The sequence below is a fragment of the Macaca thibetana genome, chromosome 13 (assembly GCF_024542745.1).
Source record: "Macaca thibetana thibetana isolate TM-01 chromosome 13, ASM2454274v1, whole genome shotgun sequence".
NCBI classification, from domain to species: Eukaryota; Metazoa; Chordata; class Mammalia; order Primates; family Cercopithecidae; genus Macaca; species Macaca thibetana.
Genome location: NC_065590.1, coordinates 1,358,213 through 1,376,364, shown reverse-complemented (window position 1 = coordinate 1,376,364; position 18,152 = coordinate 1,358,213). Strand labels below are relative to the sequence as shown.

Below are 18,152 nucleotides of genomic sequence, written 5' to 3'. Positions count from 1 at the left end.
AGAACTTCTTCTTTTTTTTTTTTTTTTTTGAGACAGAGTCTCGCTCTGTCGCCCAGGCTGGAGTGCAGTGGCGTGATCTCCACTCACTGCAAGCTCCGCCTCCCGGGTTCACGCCATTCTCCTGCCTCAGCCTCCTGAGTAGCTGGGACTACAGGTGCCCGCCACCGCGCCTGGCTAATTTTTGTATTTTTAGTAGAGACGGGGTTTCACCGTGTTAGCCAGGATGGTCTTGATCTCCTGACCTCGTGATCCGCCCATCTCGGCCTCCCAAAGTGCTGGGATTACAGCCACCGCGCCTGGCCCAGAACTTTTAAATCATCTGAAACAGGCAGGCATGGTGGTTCATGTCTGTAATCCCAGCACTTTGGGAGGCTGAGGCAGGCAGAGCATGAGGTCAGGAGTTCGAGACCAGCCTGACCAACATGGTGAAACCCCATCTCTACTAAAAATACAAAAAATTCGCCAGGCATGGTAGTGCATACCTGTAATCCCAGCTACTGAGGAGGCTGAGGCAAGAGAATTGCTTGAACCAGGGAGGCAGAGGTTGCAGTGAGCTGATATTGCACCACTGCATTCCAGCCTGGGTAACAGGGCAAGACTCCATCTCAAAAAAAAAAAAAAAAAAAAAAAAAAAATCAACTGAAACAGAAACTCTATACCCATTGCTATGGTTTAAATGTGTCCTCAAATTTCATGTGCTGGAAATTTGATTCCCAATGTGGTGGTCATGTTAGGAGGTAGGGCCTAGTGGAGGTGTTTGGATCATGGAAATTGTGCCCTCATCAAGATACGGTTATCACAGGAATGGGTTAGTTATCACAAGAGTGCATACCATGTAAAAGGACAAGTTCGGCCCTCCCTTGCTCTGTCTTTCACCCTCTATGGCATTTCTGCTTTCTGCCATGGGATGATGATACAGCAAGAAGGTTCTTGCCAGATGCTGGCCCCTCAGTCTTGGACTTCCCAGCCTTCAGAATTGTGAGCCAATACATTTCAATTTATTACAAATTACCCAGCCTGTAATATTCCATTATAACAGCACAAAATGGACATGTAGCAGCTGCACCATCTTATCTTCCCACCAGCAATGTATGAGGGTCTCAGTTTCCTTCATCCTCACCAACATTTGTTATTTTTCTTAAAAAAAAAAAAAAAAGCCATTCTGACTGGGCATGGTGGCTCACACCTGTAATCCCAGCACTTTCAGAGGCCAAGGTGGGTAGATCACCTGAGGTCAGGAGTTCATGACCAGCCTGGCCCACATGGCAAAACCCCATCTCTACTAAAACTGCAAAAATTAGCCAGGTTTGGTGGCAGGCACTATAATCTCAGCTACTAGGGAGGCCGAGGCAGGAGAATTGCTTGAACTTGGGAGGTGGAGGTTGCAGTAATCTGAGATCGCACCATTGCGCTCCAGCCTGGGTGACAGAGCAAGACTTTGTCTCAAAAAAAGAAAAAAAAGGCTGGACATGGTGGCTCACGCCTGTAATCTCAGCACTTTGGGAGGCCGAGGGGGGCGGATCACGAGGTCAGGAGATCGAGACCACCCGGCTAACACATAGACGGGGTTTCACAGTGAAACCCCATCTCTACTACAAATACAAAAAATTAGTCGGGCTTGGTGGCGGGCACCTGTAGTCCCAGCTACTCGGGAGGCTGAGGCAGGAGAATGGCGTGAACCCAGGAGGTGGAGCTTGCAGCGAGCCGAGATCCGGCCACTGCACTCCAGCCTGGGCGACAGAGCGAGACTCCGTCTCAAAAAAAAAAAAAAAAAAAAAAAAGGCCATTCTAAGAAGTGTGAATAGTGGTAATTTGCATTTGCCTAATGACTAATGATGTTGAGCATCTTTTTATGTGTTTATTGGCCATTTGTGTATCTTCTTTGGAAAATGGCTATTCAAGTTATTTGCCCATTTTTGGAGTGGGTTGTTTGTTTTGTTGTTGTTAAGTTACAGGAGTTTGCTGTGTCTTCTGGATATTGATCCCTCATCAGATATGTGATTTGCAAACGTTTTCTCTCATTCTGTGGGAGAAATGCCTTTGATATACAACAGTTTCTAATTTTGACAATGTCCAATTTAGCTATTTTTTCTCTTTTGCCTGCTTTGGGTGTCAAACTTAAAACACCACATGCCTAATTCAAGGTCATGAAGATTTTTACCTATGGTTACTTCTAAGAGACTAGTAGTTTTTGCTCATAAATTTAGATCATTGACCCACTTTGAATTTTTGTATATGGTATAAGGTAATGAGCTAGCTTCATTCTTTTGCCTGTGACCTTCCAGTTTTCCCAGGACCATTTGTTGAAGAGACTGTTATTTCCACTTTGTTGGCTTTGACACCCTTGTTGAAAATCAATTGACTGGCTGGGCACAATGGCTCACGCCTGTAATTCCGGCACTTTGGGAGGCCAAGGCGGGCAAATCATGAGGTCAAGAGATCGAGACCATCCTGGCTAACACAGTGAAACCCCGTCTCTACTAAAATTACAAAAAATTAGCCAGGCATGGTGGCGGGTGCCTGTAGTCCCAGCTACTCGGGAGGCTGAGGCAGGAGAACGGCATGAACCCAGGAGGCAGAGCTTGCAGTGAGCTGAGATCGCATCACTGTAATCCAGCCTGAGTGACAGAGCGAGACTCTGTCTCAAAAAAATAAAATAAAATAAAAATAAGCTGGGCATGGTGGCGGGTACCTGTAATCCCAGCTACTCAGGAGGCTGAGGCAAGATAATTGCTTGAACTGGGATCCAGGAGATGAAGGTTGCAGTGAGCCAAGATCACGCCACTGCACTCCAGCCTGGGCGACAGAGTGAGACTCCATCTCAAAAAAAAAAAAAAGAAAAGAAAATCAACTGACCATAGACATATGCATTTCTTTATGAACTTTCTATTCTACTCTATTGGTTTATATGATTAGCCTTATACTAGTATCACACTGTTTGGATAACTGGGCTTTGTAGCAAGTTTTCAAATGAGAAAGTGAAATTCTTCCAACTTTTTTCTTCTTTTTCAGGACTATTTTTGCTGTTTGGCACATTTGAAATTCCATATGAATCTTATGGTGATTTTTCTCTTGCTGGGAAAAAAGCCCTTGAGATTTTGATAGGGATTATATTGAATGTGCAGATCACTCTGGGCAACTTTGACATCTTTTTTTTTTTTTTTTTAAATAGTTACCAGGTCTTACTGTGCTGCCCAGGCTGGATCTCAAACACCTGGGCTCAAGTGATCCTCTTGCCTCAGCCTCCCAAGTGCTAAAATTACAGGTGTGAGCCACCATGCCAGGTCAATTTTGACATCTTAACAATATTAAGTTTTTCAGTCCATGAACATGAGATTCTTTGTCTCTCTATTTTCTTTCATCAATTCTTTGTAGTTTTCAGTATCGGTGTAAGTCTTTCACTTTCTTGGCTAAATTTATCTCTAAATATTTTATTGTTTTTGATATAATTGTAAATGGAATTGTTTTCCTATCTTGTTTGGATTATTAGTGTATATATTGTTAGTGTATAAAAACACAACTGCACAACTGATTTTTGTGTGTTCAATTTGTACCCCCCAACTTTGCTAAATTCATTTACTGGTTCTAACGTGTGTGCGTGTGTGTGTGTGTGTGTGTGTGTGTGTGTGTGTGTGTGGAGTCTACACGGTTTTCAACATATAAGATCAAGTCATCTGCAACCACAGACTTCTTCCTTTCCAATTTGGATGCCTCATTTCTTTTTCTTGCCTAATGACTCTGGCTATGACTTCCAGTACTATATTGAATAGAATTGGTGAGAGCAGGCATCCTTGCCCTGTTCCTGATCTTTGAGGAAAGCTTTCAGTCTTTCACCATTGAGCATGATATCCTCGGTGGGTTTTTCAAACAGGCCTTTATTATGTTGTGGTAGTTTCCTTCTGTTTCTAGTGTGTTGAGTTTTTTTTTTTTTTTTTTTTTAATCATGAAAGAGTGTTGAAATTTGTCAAATACTGTATCTGCATCAATTGAAATGATAGTTTTCCTCCTTCATTATATTAATGTGGTATATTACAGTGATTTTTATTATATTCAACCATCCTCCTGTTCCAGAAATAAATCCTTCTTGGTCTGGTGAATAGTTCTTTTAATAGGCTATTGGATTTGGTTAGCTAATGTTCTGTTGAGGATTTTTCTGTTTACAAGAGACATTTGTTTTTAGTCTTCCTGTAGTGACTTTGTCTGCCTTTGGTATCAGGACCATACTGGCCTCTTAGAGTAAGCTAGGAAGTGTTCTTCCTCTTCAGCTTCTTGGAAGAGTTTGAGGACTGGTGTTAGCTCTATTTATAGCTTTTGCAGATTTTGCCAGAGAACACATCTAATTCTAGACTTTCTTCGTTGGAAAGTTTTGATTACTGATTCATTCTCCTTACTTGTTATGTGTCTATTCAGATTTTCTTATTTCTTCTGGAGTCAATTTTGCAAGTTCATGGGCTTCCAGGAATCTCAAAATTTCATCTAGGTCTTCCAATTTGTGAGCATACAAATGTTCATATTCTTCTCTCATTAAATCCTTTCTATTTCCAGAAAATCAGTAGTAATATTCCCACTCTAATTTCTGAATTAATAATGGGTCCTCTTCTTTCTTTGCCAATCTAGCTAGAAGTCTGTCAATTTCGTTGGTGTTTTTAAGCAACTAATTTTGGGTTTCATCAGTTTTCTTCTATTTTCTGTTATTTCACTTCTTTCCTCTGTATACTTTACTATTTCCTTCTTTCTTCTGGCTTTCAACTTAATATGCTGTTCTTTTTCTAGTTCCTTTAGGTGTACAATTAGGTTATTTATTTAAGACCCCCCCCCCTTTTCTTTTTTGAGACGGAGTCTTTCAGTTGCCCAGGATGGAGTGCAGTGGCGCCATCTCGGCTCACTGCAAGCTCCGCCTCCTGGGTTCACACCGTTCTCCTGACTCAGCCTCCTGAGTAGCTGGGATTACAGGCATGTACCACCATGCTCAGCTAATTTTTGTATTTTAGTAAAGACGGGGTTTCACCGTGTTGGCCAGGCTGGTCTTGAACTCCTGAGCTTAAGTGATCTGCCCGCCTCAGCCTCCCAAAGTGCTGGGCTTACAGGCATGGGCCACCAGGCCCGGCCATTTTGCTATTTGTTGTGTATATGTGTGTTGTGTTTTCGGTCATTTAGGGGTTTGTGTTTTGTGCGTGTTTTCTTTTGCTCCTCATTCCCCCATTACTGCTTTTTTTTTTTTTAAGTTGGTTCTTTATAATGTTCCATTTGACTCTTTCTTTTTCTTTTCTTTTTTTTTTTTTTTTTTTTGAGATAGAGTATTGCTCTTGTTGCCCAGGCTGGAGTGCAATGGCATGATCTCAGCTCATGGCAACCTCCGCCTCCCAGGTTCAAGCAATTCTCCTGCCTCAGGCTCCCAAGTAGCTGGGATTACAGACACCTGCCACCACACCCGGCTAATTTTTGTATTTTTAGTAGAGACAGGGTTTCATCATGTTGGCCAGGCTGGTCTCAAACTCCTGCCCTCAGTTGATCCCCCCACCTCAGCCTCCCAAAGGGCTGGGATTACAGGCATGAGCCACCCTGCATGGCTTCAACTCTTTTATTCCATCTTTTTTTTTTTTTTTTTTTTTTTTTTGAGACGGAGTCTCACTCTGTCGCCCAGGCTGGAGTGCAGTGGCCGGATCTCAGCTCACTGCAAGCTCCGCCTCCCGGGTTCACGCCATTCTCCTGCCTCAGCCTCCCGAGTAGCTGGGACTACAGGCGCCCACCACCTCGCCCGGCTATTTTTTTGTATTTTTTTAGTAGAGACGGGGTTTCACCGTGTTAGCCAGGATGGTCTCGATCTCCTGACCTCGTGATCCACCCGTCTCGGCCTCCCAAAGTGCTGGGATTACAGGCTTGAGCCACCGCGCCCGGCCTATTCCATCTTTTTTTAGTTATTATTTACTGGTTACCTTGGAAACACCTAAACTAGTTAAGTTAAAATTTGTTTAGCCGGGCGCGGTGGCTCAAGCCTGTAATCCCAGCACTTTGGGAGGCCGAGATGGGTGGATCACGAGGTCAGGAGATAGAGACCATCCCGGCTAACCAGTGAAACCCCGTCTCTACTAAAAAATACAAAAAACTAGCTGGGCAAGGTGGTGGGCGCCTGTAGTCCCAGCTACTTGGGAGGCTGAGGCAGGAGAATGGTGTGAACCCGGGAGGCGGAGCTTGCAGTGAGTCGAGATCCGGCCACTGCACTCCAGCCTGGGCAACAGAGCGAGACTCCGTCTCAAAAAAAAAAAAAACTGTTTAAACTTAAACACCTAGTTATCTTAAATTTATAACAACCTAGTTTGCATGGTATCAACTTAGTTTCAATAGTATACAAACACTCTGCACATATATATCTCTATTCCCTTGCCTTTATATTGTTGTTATTACAGAATCTATCCTTATACATTGTAAGACCATTAACAGATGTGTAATTATTATCTCATGCATTCGCCTTTTAAATAATATTTTTAAAAGGCAGAAGTTATAGATGAAACCTAAAGTACAATAAGACTTTTAGAACTGGTAGTTACCTTTGCCAGCATTTTTTTTTCTTATGTCTTCAAGTGACTGTCAAACGTCCCTTCATTTCAGCCTGAAGGGCTCTCTTTGCCATTTCTCATAAGGCGGGTCTCTCAGCTTTTGTTTATCTGAAAATGTTCTATTTCTCTTTTATTCTGGAAAGATAATTTTGTCAGATAACTCTTGCTTGACAGTATTTTTCTTTTTTTTTTTTCAAGAAAGGATCTCACTCCCATCACCCAGGGTGGAATGCAGTGGCACAATCTCAGCTCACTGCAGCCTGGGCTTCCCAGGCTCAGGTGATCCTCCCGCTTCAGTTTGCTGAATAGCTGGGACTACAGGTGTGCACCATCACACCCAACTAATTTTTTTTTTTCTGTATTTTTAGTAGAGACAGGGTTTTGCCATATTGCCCAGGCTGGTCTTGAATTCCTGGGCTCATGTGATCTGCCCACATCGGCCTCCCAAAGTGCTGGGATTACAGGCATGAGCCACCATGCCCTGCTGATTACATTATTTTTCTTTCAGAACTTTGAATGTGCCATCCTGCCTTCTACCCTCTGTGGTTGTTGAGGAGAAATGAGTGGTGAATTTTACTGAGGGTTCCTTTTATGCTATGAGTCACTTCTCTGTTACTGCTTTCAAGATTCCCTTTGTGTATGGATTTTGACAATTTGATGATAACGTGTTTCACTGTGAATCTCTGAGTATTGTGCTTGGAGTTCACTGAGCAACTTGAATGTGCATATTCATGTCTTTCAACATATTCAAGAAGTTTGGAGCCATTCTTTATTCAAACATTCACTTCGGGTCTCTCTCTCTCTCTGTCTTCTCCTTCGGAGATTCCCATAATGTATATTTTAGTATGCCTGATGATGCTCCACAAGTCCCACATGTTCTACTCATTTTCTCTTTTTTTTTCTTTCTGCATCTCAGCCTGGATACTTTCAATGTCTTATCTTCAAGAGTGCTGATCCTTTCTTTTTTTTTTTTTTTTTTTCGAGACAGTCTTGCTCTGTTGCCCAGGCTGGAGTGCAGTGGCACCATCTTGGCTCACTGCAAGCTCCGCCTCCCAGGTTCATGCCATTCTCCTGCCTCAGCCTCCCGAGTAGCTGGGACTACAGGTGCCCACCACCACACCCAGCTAATTTTTTGTATTTTTAGGAGAGACAGGATTTCACCATGTTAGCCAGGATGGTCTCAATCTCCTGACCTCGTGATCTACCTGCCTTGGCCTCCTAAAGTTCTGGGATTAATGGGCATGAGCCAAGTATTCATTTATTATACTTTTCAGCTCCAGAATTTTTTTGGCTCTTTTCAAGAATTTCTATCTCTTTATTGATATTATTTGTATATTGTTTTCCTGATTTCCTTATTTGTTAATGGTCTCCTTTAAGTTCAGTAAACATTTGAAGACAGTTGATTTAACATCTTGTGTAGTAATTTTAATTCCCAGGTTTCCTCAGGAACCAGTTCTGCCAAATTCCTTTTTCCTGTGAACGAGCCGTCCTTTCCTGTTTCTTTGTATGTTTTATAATTTTATGTTGAGAGATGGACATTCTGTGTATTACATTTTAATAACTCTGGAAACCTAATAGTCTCTTTCAGTGATTGTTGATTTTTGCTTATTGAAGGCTGAAGCAATTTTTTTGTAACTTTTCCAAACTAGTTTTGCAAAGTGTGTAGTTCTTGTTGTGAGAATGCTGAATTTTCTGTTTTCTTATATCTGAAGTTAGCCAATGACCTGACAAAAGTTTCCTTAAGTGTCTATCTCCAAAAAGAGAAAAACAAAAAACCTTATTTCCTTAAATCCCCTCAACAGGGTTGCTTGGAAGCCTCTTCAGCCCACAGAGTTTTTTAACTGGCATTTAACAATGCCAGTTAAAACAATGGTCAGTCTTAGTGTTAGCCCCTTGGTGTTCTAAAATAGCAACCAGCAATCAAATACACAACCTGAGTTTTAGAAGACAGGTCTCTATTGCCCACCCTGGCACCAGCAATCCTTGCTAGGAATGTGGACTGCTCTCCACACTCCTGCTTGCCACAGGGCTTGGGAAGGGAGGCTGGTAGCCACTACCCAAAATGCTGAAATTCGGCAACCTCTTCATCAAGCTCACTCTTGGACACCGCAAGTGTTCTACTAGACGCCAATATTCCATGGCTACTTAACGAAGTTCTTGCCAGCTAAATTGTTGTTTTGGTAAAGGGACGGATTCCTGGAGCTCCCCGCCCCACCACCTTCCATCTGGGCCTTCGTTTTTCTCAAATAGTAAATGAGAAGCTTGGAGCAGATGAATGAATCACAGCCTAGAATCACCTGACGGGCTTTAAAACCTAGTGATGCAAAGGTCTCACCCCACCTCACATAAATGATCACTGAATGTGAAATAAGCATCTCTCTCTCTCTCTTTTTTTAATAGACAGTATAGCTCTGCTGCCCAGGCTGGAGTACAGTGGCACAATCATAGCTCATGGCAGCCTCAAACTCCTGGGCTCAAAAGATCCTCCCACTAAGGGAGGAGACCACCCCTCATATTGTCTTATGCCCAATTTCTGCCTCCAAAGAAAGAAAAAGTAAAAACTAAAAGGCAGAAATGAAATCCGCAAGCAGACAGCCCGGCACCGCACCCTGCGCCTGGTAGTTAAAGATCAACCCCTGACCTAATCGGTTATGTTATCTATAGATCACAGATATTGTATAGAAATGCACTGTGAAAATCCCTGTCCTGTTTTGTTCCCATCTAATTACCGGTGCCTGCAGCCCCCAGTCACGTACCCCCTGCTTGCTCAATCAGTCACGCCCCTCTCGCACGCACCCCCTGAGAGTTGTGAGCCCTTAAAAGGGACAGGAATTGTTCACTCGGGGAGCTCGGCTCTTGAGACAGGAGTCTTGCCAATGCCCCCAGCCGAATAAACCCCTTCCTTCTGTAACTCGGTATCTGAGGAGTTTTGTCTGTGGCTCGTCCTGCTCCACCACCTCAGCCTCCCGAGTAGCTAGGACCACAGGCACATGCCACCACACTTGGCTAATTTGTCATGTGTCGGGGGGAGTTGTTTTAGCGGTTTTTGGTATGTTGCTCAGGCTGGTCCCAAACTTCTGCCCTCCAGCAATCCTCTCGCCTTGGCCTCCCAAAGCCCTGGGATCATAGGTATGAGGCACCGCGCCCGGCCAAGGGGTGTCTCTTTTTATCCTTTTTCTTTTTTTCTTTTTTTTGAGATGGAGCCTTGCTCTGTTGCCCAGGCTGGAGTGCAGTGGCATGATCTCAGCTCACTGCAAGTTCCACCTCCAGGGTTCAAGCAATTATCCTGCCTCAGCTTCCCGAGTAGCTGGGATTACAGGTGCGTGCCACCACGCCCGGCTGATTTTTGTATTTTTAGTAGAGATGGGGTTTCACCATGTTGGCCAGGCTGGTCTCAAACTCCTGACCTCAGGTGATCCACCCACCTCAGCCTCCCAAAGTGCTGGGATTACAGGCCTGAGTCACCGTGCCCGGCCTGGGGTGTCTCTTTTAAACAGTCTCCCCAGGGTATTCTCACACTACCAGACGCTCCTGCTCCAGAGATCACTCTTTGAGGAGCAGGATCCTTTCCAGGTGTTTATTTTCCACTTTGGGCTTAATTTATTGAGGTTTTGACTCAAGGAGAAACAGATTCTAGCCTCAAGGCAAAGCAGCTGCTTTCCCCTCAAGGCAGCAGGAACAGGCTACTTGAGTGACAACCCGGGACAAGCATGCAAGCAGGTAACTCTTCAAACACAGGCTAAAGGCTTCAGAGCAGGAGGCTACTTACCAAATATTTTAGCCAAATGTTCCTCTCGTTCCTTTGAACCTGATGCAAATACAGCATCGTTCAAGCTCTTTGGTTGGGAATAGCCTATGGGAAAATAAACCATGGCTGTGATTAAGTCTTTCATTGGATCTGCAGGTATTCCCTTTAAATTGATACTCTTCTGCACGGCATTTTGAGGACAGCATCATGCACTTGGCCTGAACCCACCTGTTCTGAGTGTCACAGAGCAGTCATGAAGTGTCTGCAAGAATCTGAAGTTCCAACACAACACCAGGGGCTAAGCTCATTTTCACATGGTCTCTTGACAGACAATATGCATAAGCATTGAGAGATTTGTGCACAGGGCAGGATTAACTCTACGGGAAAACTGGTAGAAAGGCCTACATGGTGTATGCCAAACGATTTCAAGCACAATCACTTTGATCCAATAAATGACAAGTGGACAGTTCTCTGTTAATAAGACACTGATGAATCATTAAGATATACTTAATCAGGCAAGCACTTTGCTAAAAATGTGTTCCTAGTGGCCAGGCGCAGTGGTTCACGCCTGTAATCCCAGCACTTTGGGAGGCCGAGGCGGGTGGATCACGAGGTCAGGAGATCGAGACCATCCTGGCTAACACGGTGAAACCCCGTCTCTACTAAAAATGCAAAAAATTAGCCAGGCATGGTGGCGGGCGCCTGCAGTCCCAGCTACTCGGAGGCTGAGGCAGGAGAATGGCGTGAACCCGGGAGGCGGAGCTTGCAGTGAGCTGAGATCACACCACTGCACTCCAGCCTGGGCGACAGAACCAGACTCCGTCTCAAAAAAAAAAAAAAAAGTATTCCTCATAATGTATCAGCCAAGGGAGCATCATAAAACATGATTCAGGGCAAGCTACTGAGATTATGCAGTGAAATATTCATATCTTTTCTCAAAGGCTTATGGAATGCATTGGCAGAGTGATTAGTTACTAAACTGCTTTACTGAGAGTCTTATAATTCACGGCACACAAAGCTGGTTTATTCTGATAACTAATTACTCGTTGTTACTTTTCTTCCTAATTCACATGATGTCCACCTTCCAGGGTTTCTCTTTTCTTCATGTGATTTGGGGTTAATATGCATTATTTTTGCATACGTGGCCAGCTGCTTCCTCTCAGCATTGGCATTGGAGCATCAGTGCTGGAGGAGAAATCAGCTCTGCTTCTCCAGGCAAATATTTTACAGAGGATGGGGTAGAATGACGGCAGGGGTGACAGGGAGGGATGTAGGAAGACATTGTTCTCCCAAGCCGGTGACTTGGGCACTCACGGGCAGTGACCTAAAAAGTGCTGGTGAATAGCTTTATAGCTCATAGCTCCTGTTACAAGGAACAGTGAACCCCACTTGCAAGCCGGGCTTCTGTCCTCTGCACAGCCTCCACAGTGGCAGAACGTGCCTGACACTGCACATCAGGGATCACCCCAAAATACAGGGATATCCACACTGAAGCCTATAGACTCCCATATTGGGAGGAAGATTGTAGAGGGGATTTCAGAGAGTTCTTCACATCTCAGTTTGGCTTTGCCCCCCACCACCCCAGTAGTTAATTTAAGGAACGCTAAAATGCTAGCATCGCACATTTGAGATAACACAGAGGTCTGCAGAGGTACATACGCATGTCAGGTTACTGACATGTACTTGCTTTTTTGTGTGTTTCTCTTTGTAATGGATCTGACTGCTGTTCTTGTTTCATCAAACGATGGGTCATACGGAGCCTTGGAAAACACTTGCAGCAGAATTTCATCTGCAGTGAAGTAAACAAAGGCATGTTAATACCAGCAATAGTTTGCTAAGTACCTAAAGCAGACGATGAATACAACGAATGCATGACACAAACTCAATGGATGTTGGACATTATAGGGAAGGAAACTCCAACTACCTAAATCACTTGCAGAACATTTTAATGGCAGGAGACATTCGGGGTAGCAAACACTGCCCACTAAAGATATATGACCCCAAATCTCATGATACTCAGTGCCCTCATTCTCCTCCTTCTTCCTGTTGTCAGTCTGCCACACAAGCGCTGGGGAGGCCCCCGATGATATCAGAGAAGCGGCCTTTCCCAGCCTCCTGCGCCAAAGCCACAGTGGCCGCTCCCAGATTGCTATGACAGAAGGAAAAAAAACCACTCTTTGTTTAAGCCACTGTACGTCAGGTTTTCAGGTAATTGCAGCCAGGTGCATTCTTTTTTTTTTTTTTTTTTTTTTTTTTTTTGAGACAGAGTCTCGCTCTGTCGCCCAGGCTGGAGTGCAGTGGTGCGATCTCAGCTCGCTGCAATCTCTACCTCCCGGGTTCATGCCATTCTCCTGCCTCAGTCTCCTGAGGAGTAGCTGGGGCTACAGGCGCCCGCCACCTCGCCCGGCTAATTTTTTGTATTTTTAGTAGAGACACGGTTTCACCGTGTTAGCCAGGCTGGCCTCGATCTCCTGACCTCATGATCTGCCCACCTCAGCCTCCCAAAGTGCTGGGATTACAAGCGTGAGCCACCGTGCCCGGCCCACGCGCATTCTTAACTGGTACAGCAACTATGACACCACACGGACTGCCCTCACTGGGATGATCTTGACCACTCACTTTTATGACCCATTACTGTACAGAGGAACCAAGCCCATGCTCCTAAAGATCACAATGCTCCTGGAGACTGGACTAGAGTAGAAGACTTCAGATCATTCACACAAGCTTTCAACCAGCCTTATCTCTGCACAGACACAGGACGAGGTGCTGGGGGTTCAGGGAGGAAGGTGACCTGGTGTGTGGTGTGCCTCCCCGAGCCATCTAGATAGTGGGAGAGGCAGAAGTATACACAGATATAACCAGACACGACACAGTCACACAGAACTACAAAGCAAGGGCCAGGGAAGACAGGAGGGGAAGAAAACCAGCTCGGCCTGGCCGGGCACGGTGGCTCAAGCCTGTAATCCCAGCACTGTGGGAGGCCGAGGCGGGCGGATCACGAGGTCAGGAGATCGAGACCATCCCGGCTAACATGGTGAAACCCCGTCTCTACTAAAAATACAAAAAACTAGCCGGGCATGGTGGCGGCGCCTGTCGTCCCAGCTACTCCGGAGGCTGAGGCAGGAGAATGGCGGGAACTCGGGAGGCGGAGCTTGCAGTGAGCTGACATCCGGCCACTGCACTCCAGCCTGGGCGACAGAGCGAGACTCCGTCTCAAAAGAAAAAAGAAGCGGCCAGGCGCGGTGGCTCAAGCCTGTAATCCCAGCACTTTGGGAGGCCGAGACGGGCGGATCACGAGGTCAGGAGATCGAGAGACGATCCCGGCTAACACGGTGAAACCCCGTCTCTACTAAAAAATACAAAAAAATAGCCGGGCGAGGTGGTGGCGCCTGTAGTCCCAGCTACTCGGGAGGCTGAGGCAGGAGAATGGCGTGAACCCGGGAGGCGGAGCTTGCGGTGAGCTGAGATCCGGCCACTGCACTCCAGCCTGGGTGACAGAGCAAGACTCCGTCTCAAAAAAAAAAAAAAAAAAAAAAAGAAAACCAGCTCGGCCCGCAGCAACCAGAACACAGGTCCACGGCTAAGCAGCCTTCCGGAGGAAGGGGGCCCTGCTGGTGAGGCTGGGTTCTGGATTCAGTTGACCACAGTATTCACTGAGACCCAAGGTCACTCCTGTTCACTGACATTCGATGTCTCTGTCAACTCCCTTCACCAACAATCGGGTGCTCATGATCTCACTCCAGCCCTGGTGGGCCAGTGTGTGACACGTAAGACACCTGGAAACAGCCTCTAGGAAACACTAACTCATGAGCTACAGCATCATGAAAAGCCCTTGAAGCAGTCATTGAAGGGGCGCTGCAGACCGGCCACAGCCCACACCAAGATCACACGTGACTCACACCCTCCACCTCACCCTTCGTGCCACTGAAGAAGGATGGGGAGCAAGGAGCCGACCCCGGCCCTTCCTGGGACGCGACTGCCGGGACCTGACAGACCCAAAGGAGAAAGCCATCTTCAGAGACTTTTGAAGCCTGTGTCCAAATGTTCTGTATGAAAACTGCACCCATGGCCGGGCGCGGTGGCTCACGCCTGTAATCCCAGCACTTTGGGAGGCCAAGACGGGCGGATCACGAGGTCAGGAGATCGAGACCATCCTGGCGAACCCGGTGAAACCCTGTCTCTACTAAAAAATACAAAAAACCAGCCGGGCGAGGTGGCGGGTGCCTGTAGTCCCAGCTACTCGGGAGGCTGAGGCAGGAGAATGGCGGGAACCCGGGAGCCGGAGCTTGCAGTGAGCTGAGATCCAGCCACCGCACTCCAGCCTGGGCGACAGAGCGAGACTCCGTCTCAAAAAAAAAAAAAAAAACTGCACCCACAAAAACAGGGGTGGGAGCCACGGGGGCAGAAACAATGCAGGACGGATTCTATAAGCTCGGAAAGCTCTTTCTTTGGAAAACTGTTGCTAATCCATGAGGGTTACATTTTTGAAATATGTTAAGTTCTCCTTCCCTTTTAAGTTCTCAGGCTTCTGGCTTCCCTGGGAAGCAGAAGTTTTACCTTCCCTTCCAGGCTTTCCCTGCTAAGACACAGAAAACAGTCCTCACAAACCCCACTCATCCTGTATTTATTCTCGGTGCATTTCTGGGGCTGCTGGTTCTCGGTGGTTTTTACTCGCTCGACGTAACAGGAGCTCACCACAGAGACACCAGAAAATGAACCATCAGGGTCACCAGGACAATGAGGAGCTGCTCTCACCACCCCTCCTCGAGGACCATGGGGACCTACAAGTCCCTGGAAATGCTGCCCAGAGGGAACTGCAGAGTTGAGCTGTGGCCTCCAATGCCAAGGCCCACCTGGCGGGAGCTGGGCTGGTCAGTGGGCTCTTGAGGGGTGATGGGAGCTTCGCAAACCCCCAACTCTTCTCCCATCTTCAGATGCAATCACCCACCTCCTACACATACGGGGCCACATTCAGAGACACCGGGGTCACCTGCAAGGCTGAGACAAGGCTTCTGCCTCCTAGACAGCAGGTGCTGAGGGCACAGCGAGAGGGACTGCAAGTGCTGCCTGCATCTGCTCATTCATCCCCTCCTGGTCACCGGCCAGGCAGCGGTCTATGCAGACTGCCCGAGGCCTCTGTGATGGCTCCATGGGGAGGAGCAGGCCCAGCGCTCCTGACACGGACAGCTGCTGGAAAGGAGACCCACCGGGTGTCGAGAGATCTGCTCCCTCGCAAGCAGGAACGAACAGGCATCGCTCTGTGATCCGAATGCCTCCTAACCCGGGGAGAAGCATCAGTGCCACTGTCCCGGTCGCTCCTTCTCACACCTGAGGCGACCCTCAACCTTCGCTCCCGACACACAGCCCAGGCACCCTCAGGAGAGACTTCACTGGCATTTGCACAGCTTCCTTCAGCGACAGCTGTGGTTCAGAACCCTTTCCTCCGTCTCAGCTCTCTGCTAAAGAGGACTTCCCTGGGCCTCAGTTTTTCTCATACATTCAATGGAAGGTTTAGAGTGGGGACCAGTGAGTCTCAGCCTAGTGTCCCTTGGAGGATTAGAAAACTACAATGCGAAGGTCTATCCCCACGCCCCAAAATCTGGTGCGGGTTGTGTGTGGAATGTCTCAATTGTTAAAAAGAAGATTGTCCCAGGGGTTCTCATACTCAATTAGGGCTGAGAACCCCTGGAGGAGATTCAGCTCGGCCTTGGGGCCTCAGAGCAGAAACTGGCGAGGCAGGTGTGTCATGGTGTGAGGTGGCATCTGACGCTGCAGACTCAGTGAGCTCCCACACGGCCCTGCTCTGCTCCACTCATGCTCAGCAGGGTCCTTTGGAGGTGTCTGTCGTCTGTTTTGCTTAATTTATTGAGTCTTTGACACATAGACAAACAGATTCTAGCCTCAAGGAAGAGCACCTGCCTTGCCTTCACAGCAGTGGGAACAGGTTACCTGGGAGACCACGAGGGCCATGCACGCAACTCTTCAAATCCAGCCTGAGGTTCCACAGGAAGGGGGGTAACTCACCAAATATTTTAGCCAAACCTTCATCAGGATTTTTTGAACTTGAGGAAAATTCAGGCCAGGTGCGGTGGCTCACATCTGTAATCCCAGCGCTGTGGGAGGTCGAGGTGGGGGGATCACTTGAGGTCAGGAGTTCGAGACCAGCCTGGGGAACATAGGGAGACCTGGACTCTACAAAAAATAAAAAGTAATTATCTGGGCATGGTGCTGTACACCTGTGGTCCCAGCCACTCAGGAAGCTGAGACGGGAGGATCCATTGAGGTCAGGAGTTCGTGACCAGCCTGGCCAACATGATGAAACCCCATCTCTACTAAAAATTGTATTTTAGTAATTACTAATTTACTAGTAATTACTAATTTAGTAAATTAGCCAGGCATGGTGGCACGCGCCTGTAATCCCAGCAACTTGGGAGGCTGAGGCAGGATAATTGTTTGAACCTGGGAAGCAGGGGTTGCAGTGAGCCGAGATATCACCATTGCACTCCTGCCCGGGCGAGAGAGCTATACTCCATCTCAAAAAATTAAAAATTAAAAATTAAATAAAATTAGATAGTGATGTGATGCTTCACAACTGTGTGAGTATAATAAAAACCACTGAATTATATACTTTTTATAGGGTAAATGTGGCCAGATGTGGTGGTTCATGCCTGTAATCCCAGCAATTTGGAAGGCCAAGGTAGGAGGATCACTTGAGCCTCAGAGTTTGAGATCAGCCTGGGCAACACAGTAAGACCCCTATTTCTACAAAAATTTAAAAAATTAGCTGGGTGTGGTGGTACATGCCTGTGGTCCCAACTACTTGGGAGGCTGAAGGGAGGATCCTTGGGCCTGGAAGGTGGAGGCTGCAATTAGCTGTGATTGTGTCACTGCACTCCAGCCCTGGGTGACAGAGGGAGACCCTGCCTCAAAAATAATAATAATACATAGGAAAATAAAATTAAGGGTGAATTTTATTATATATTATATCACTATAAAGTTATTACTACTTTTTTTTTTTTGAGACAGGATCCCCCTCTGTTGCCGAAGTTTGAGTGCAGTGGTGTGATCACAGCTTACTGCAGCCTCAACTTTTTGGGCTCAAGTGATCCTCCTACCTCAGCCTCCCTAGTAGCTGGGACCACAGGCACGCACCACCATGCATGGCTAATTTTTTTTTGTTTTGTTTTTTTTTTTTTTTTTTTTTTTTTTTGAGATGGAGTCTCGCTCTGCCGCCTAGGCTGAAGTGCAGTGGCCGGATCTCAGCTCACTGCAAGCTCCGCCTCCCAGGTTCTCGCCATTCTCCTGCCTCAGCCTCCCGAGTAGCTGGGACTACAGGCGCCGCCACCTCGCTCGGCTATTTTTTTGTATTTTTTAGTAGAGACGGGGTTTCACCGTGTTAGCCAGGATGGTCTCGATCTCCTGACCTCGTGATTCGCCCGTCTCGGCCTCCCAAAGTGCTGGGATTACAGGCTTGAGCCACCGCGCCCGGCCGCATGGCTAATTTTTTAATGTTTTATACAGACAGGCTCTCATTTTGTTGCTTAGGCTTGTCGCAAACTCCAGAGCTCAAGGGATCCTCCTGCCTTGGCCTCCTAAAGTGCTGGGGTTACAGAACTGAGTCACTGTACTCGGCCTAACGCTGTTTTTTTTTTTTTTTTTTTTTTTGAGACAGAGTCTCGCTTCCGTCGCCCAGGCTGGAGTGCAGTGGCGCAATCTCTGCTCACTGCAAGCTCCGCCTCCCGAGTTCACGCCATTCTCCTGCCTCAGCCTCCGAGTAGCTGGGACTACAGGCGCCTGCCACCATGCCCAGCTAATTTTTTGTATTTTTAGTAGAGACGCGGTTTCAC

The 18,152-nt window shown here is 46.8% G+C and overlaps 4 protein-coding genes across 4 annotated transcripts in view; 3 read left to right on the top strand and 1 right to left on the bottom strand.

The window, feature by feature from the left end:
* ANKRD39 (ankyrin repeat domain 39) overlaps positions 1-18,152 on the top strand; it is a 745,852-nt gene that overhangs the window by 525,901 nt on the left and 201,799 nt on the right. The window lies entirely within an intron of this gene.
* The window catches only part of FAM178B (family with sequence similarity 178 member B), a 218,462-nt gene that overhangs the window by 34,550 nt on the left and 165,760 nt on the right, over positions 1-18,152 (top strand). The window lies entirely within an intron of this gene.
* Positions 1-18,152, top strand: part of ACTR1B (actin related protein 1B) — an 80,851-nt gene that overhangs the window by 47,942 nt on the left and 14,757 nt on the right. The gene's annotated exons all lie outside the window — the stretch shown is intronic.
* Positions 1-18,152, bottom strand: part of C13H2orf92 (chromosome 13 C2orf92 homolog) — a 41,565-nt gene that overhangs the window by 17,108 nt on the left and 6,305 nt on the right. Inside the window, exons 3-5 of the mRNA XM_050755193.1 lie at positions 16,330-16,497; positions 11,993-12,094; positions 10,327-10,410 (exon numbers count right to left, since the gene is read on the bottom strand). Coding sequence (XP_050611150.1) covers positions 10,327-10,410; positions 11,993-12,094; positions 16,330-16,497 — 354 coding nt within the window. The remainder of the gene's footprint in view (positions 1-10,326; positions 10,411-11,992; positions 12,095-16,329; positions 16,498-18,152) is intronic.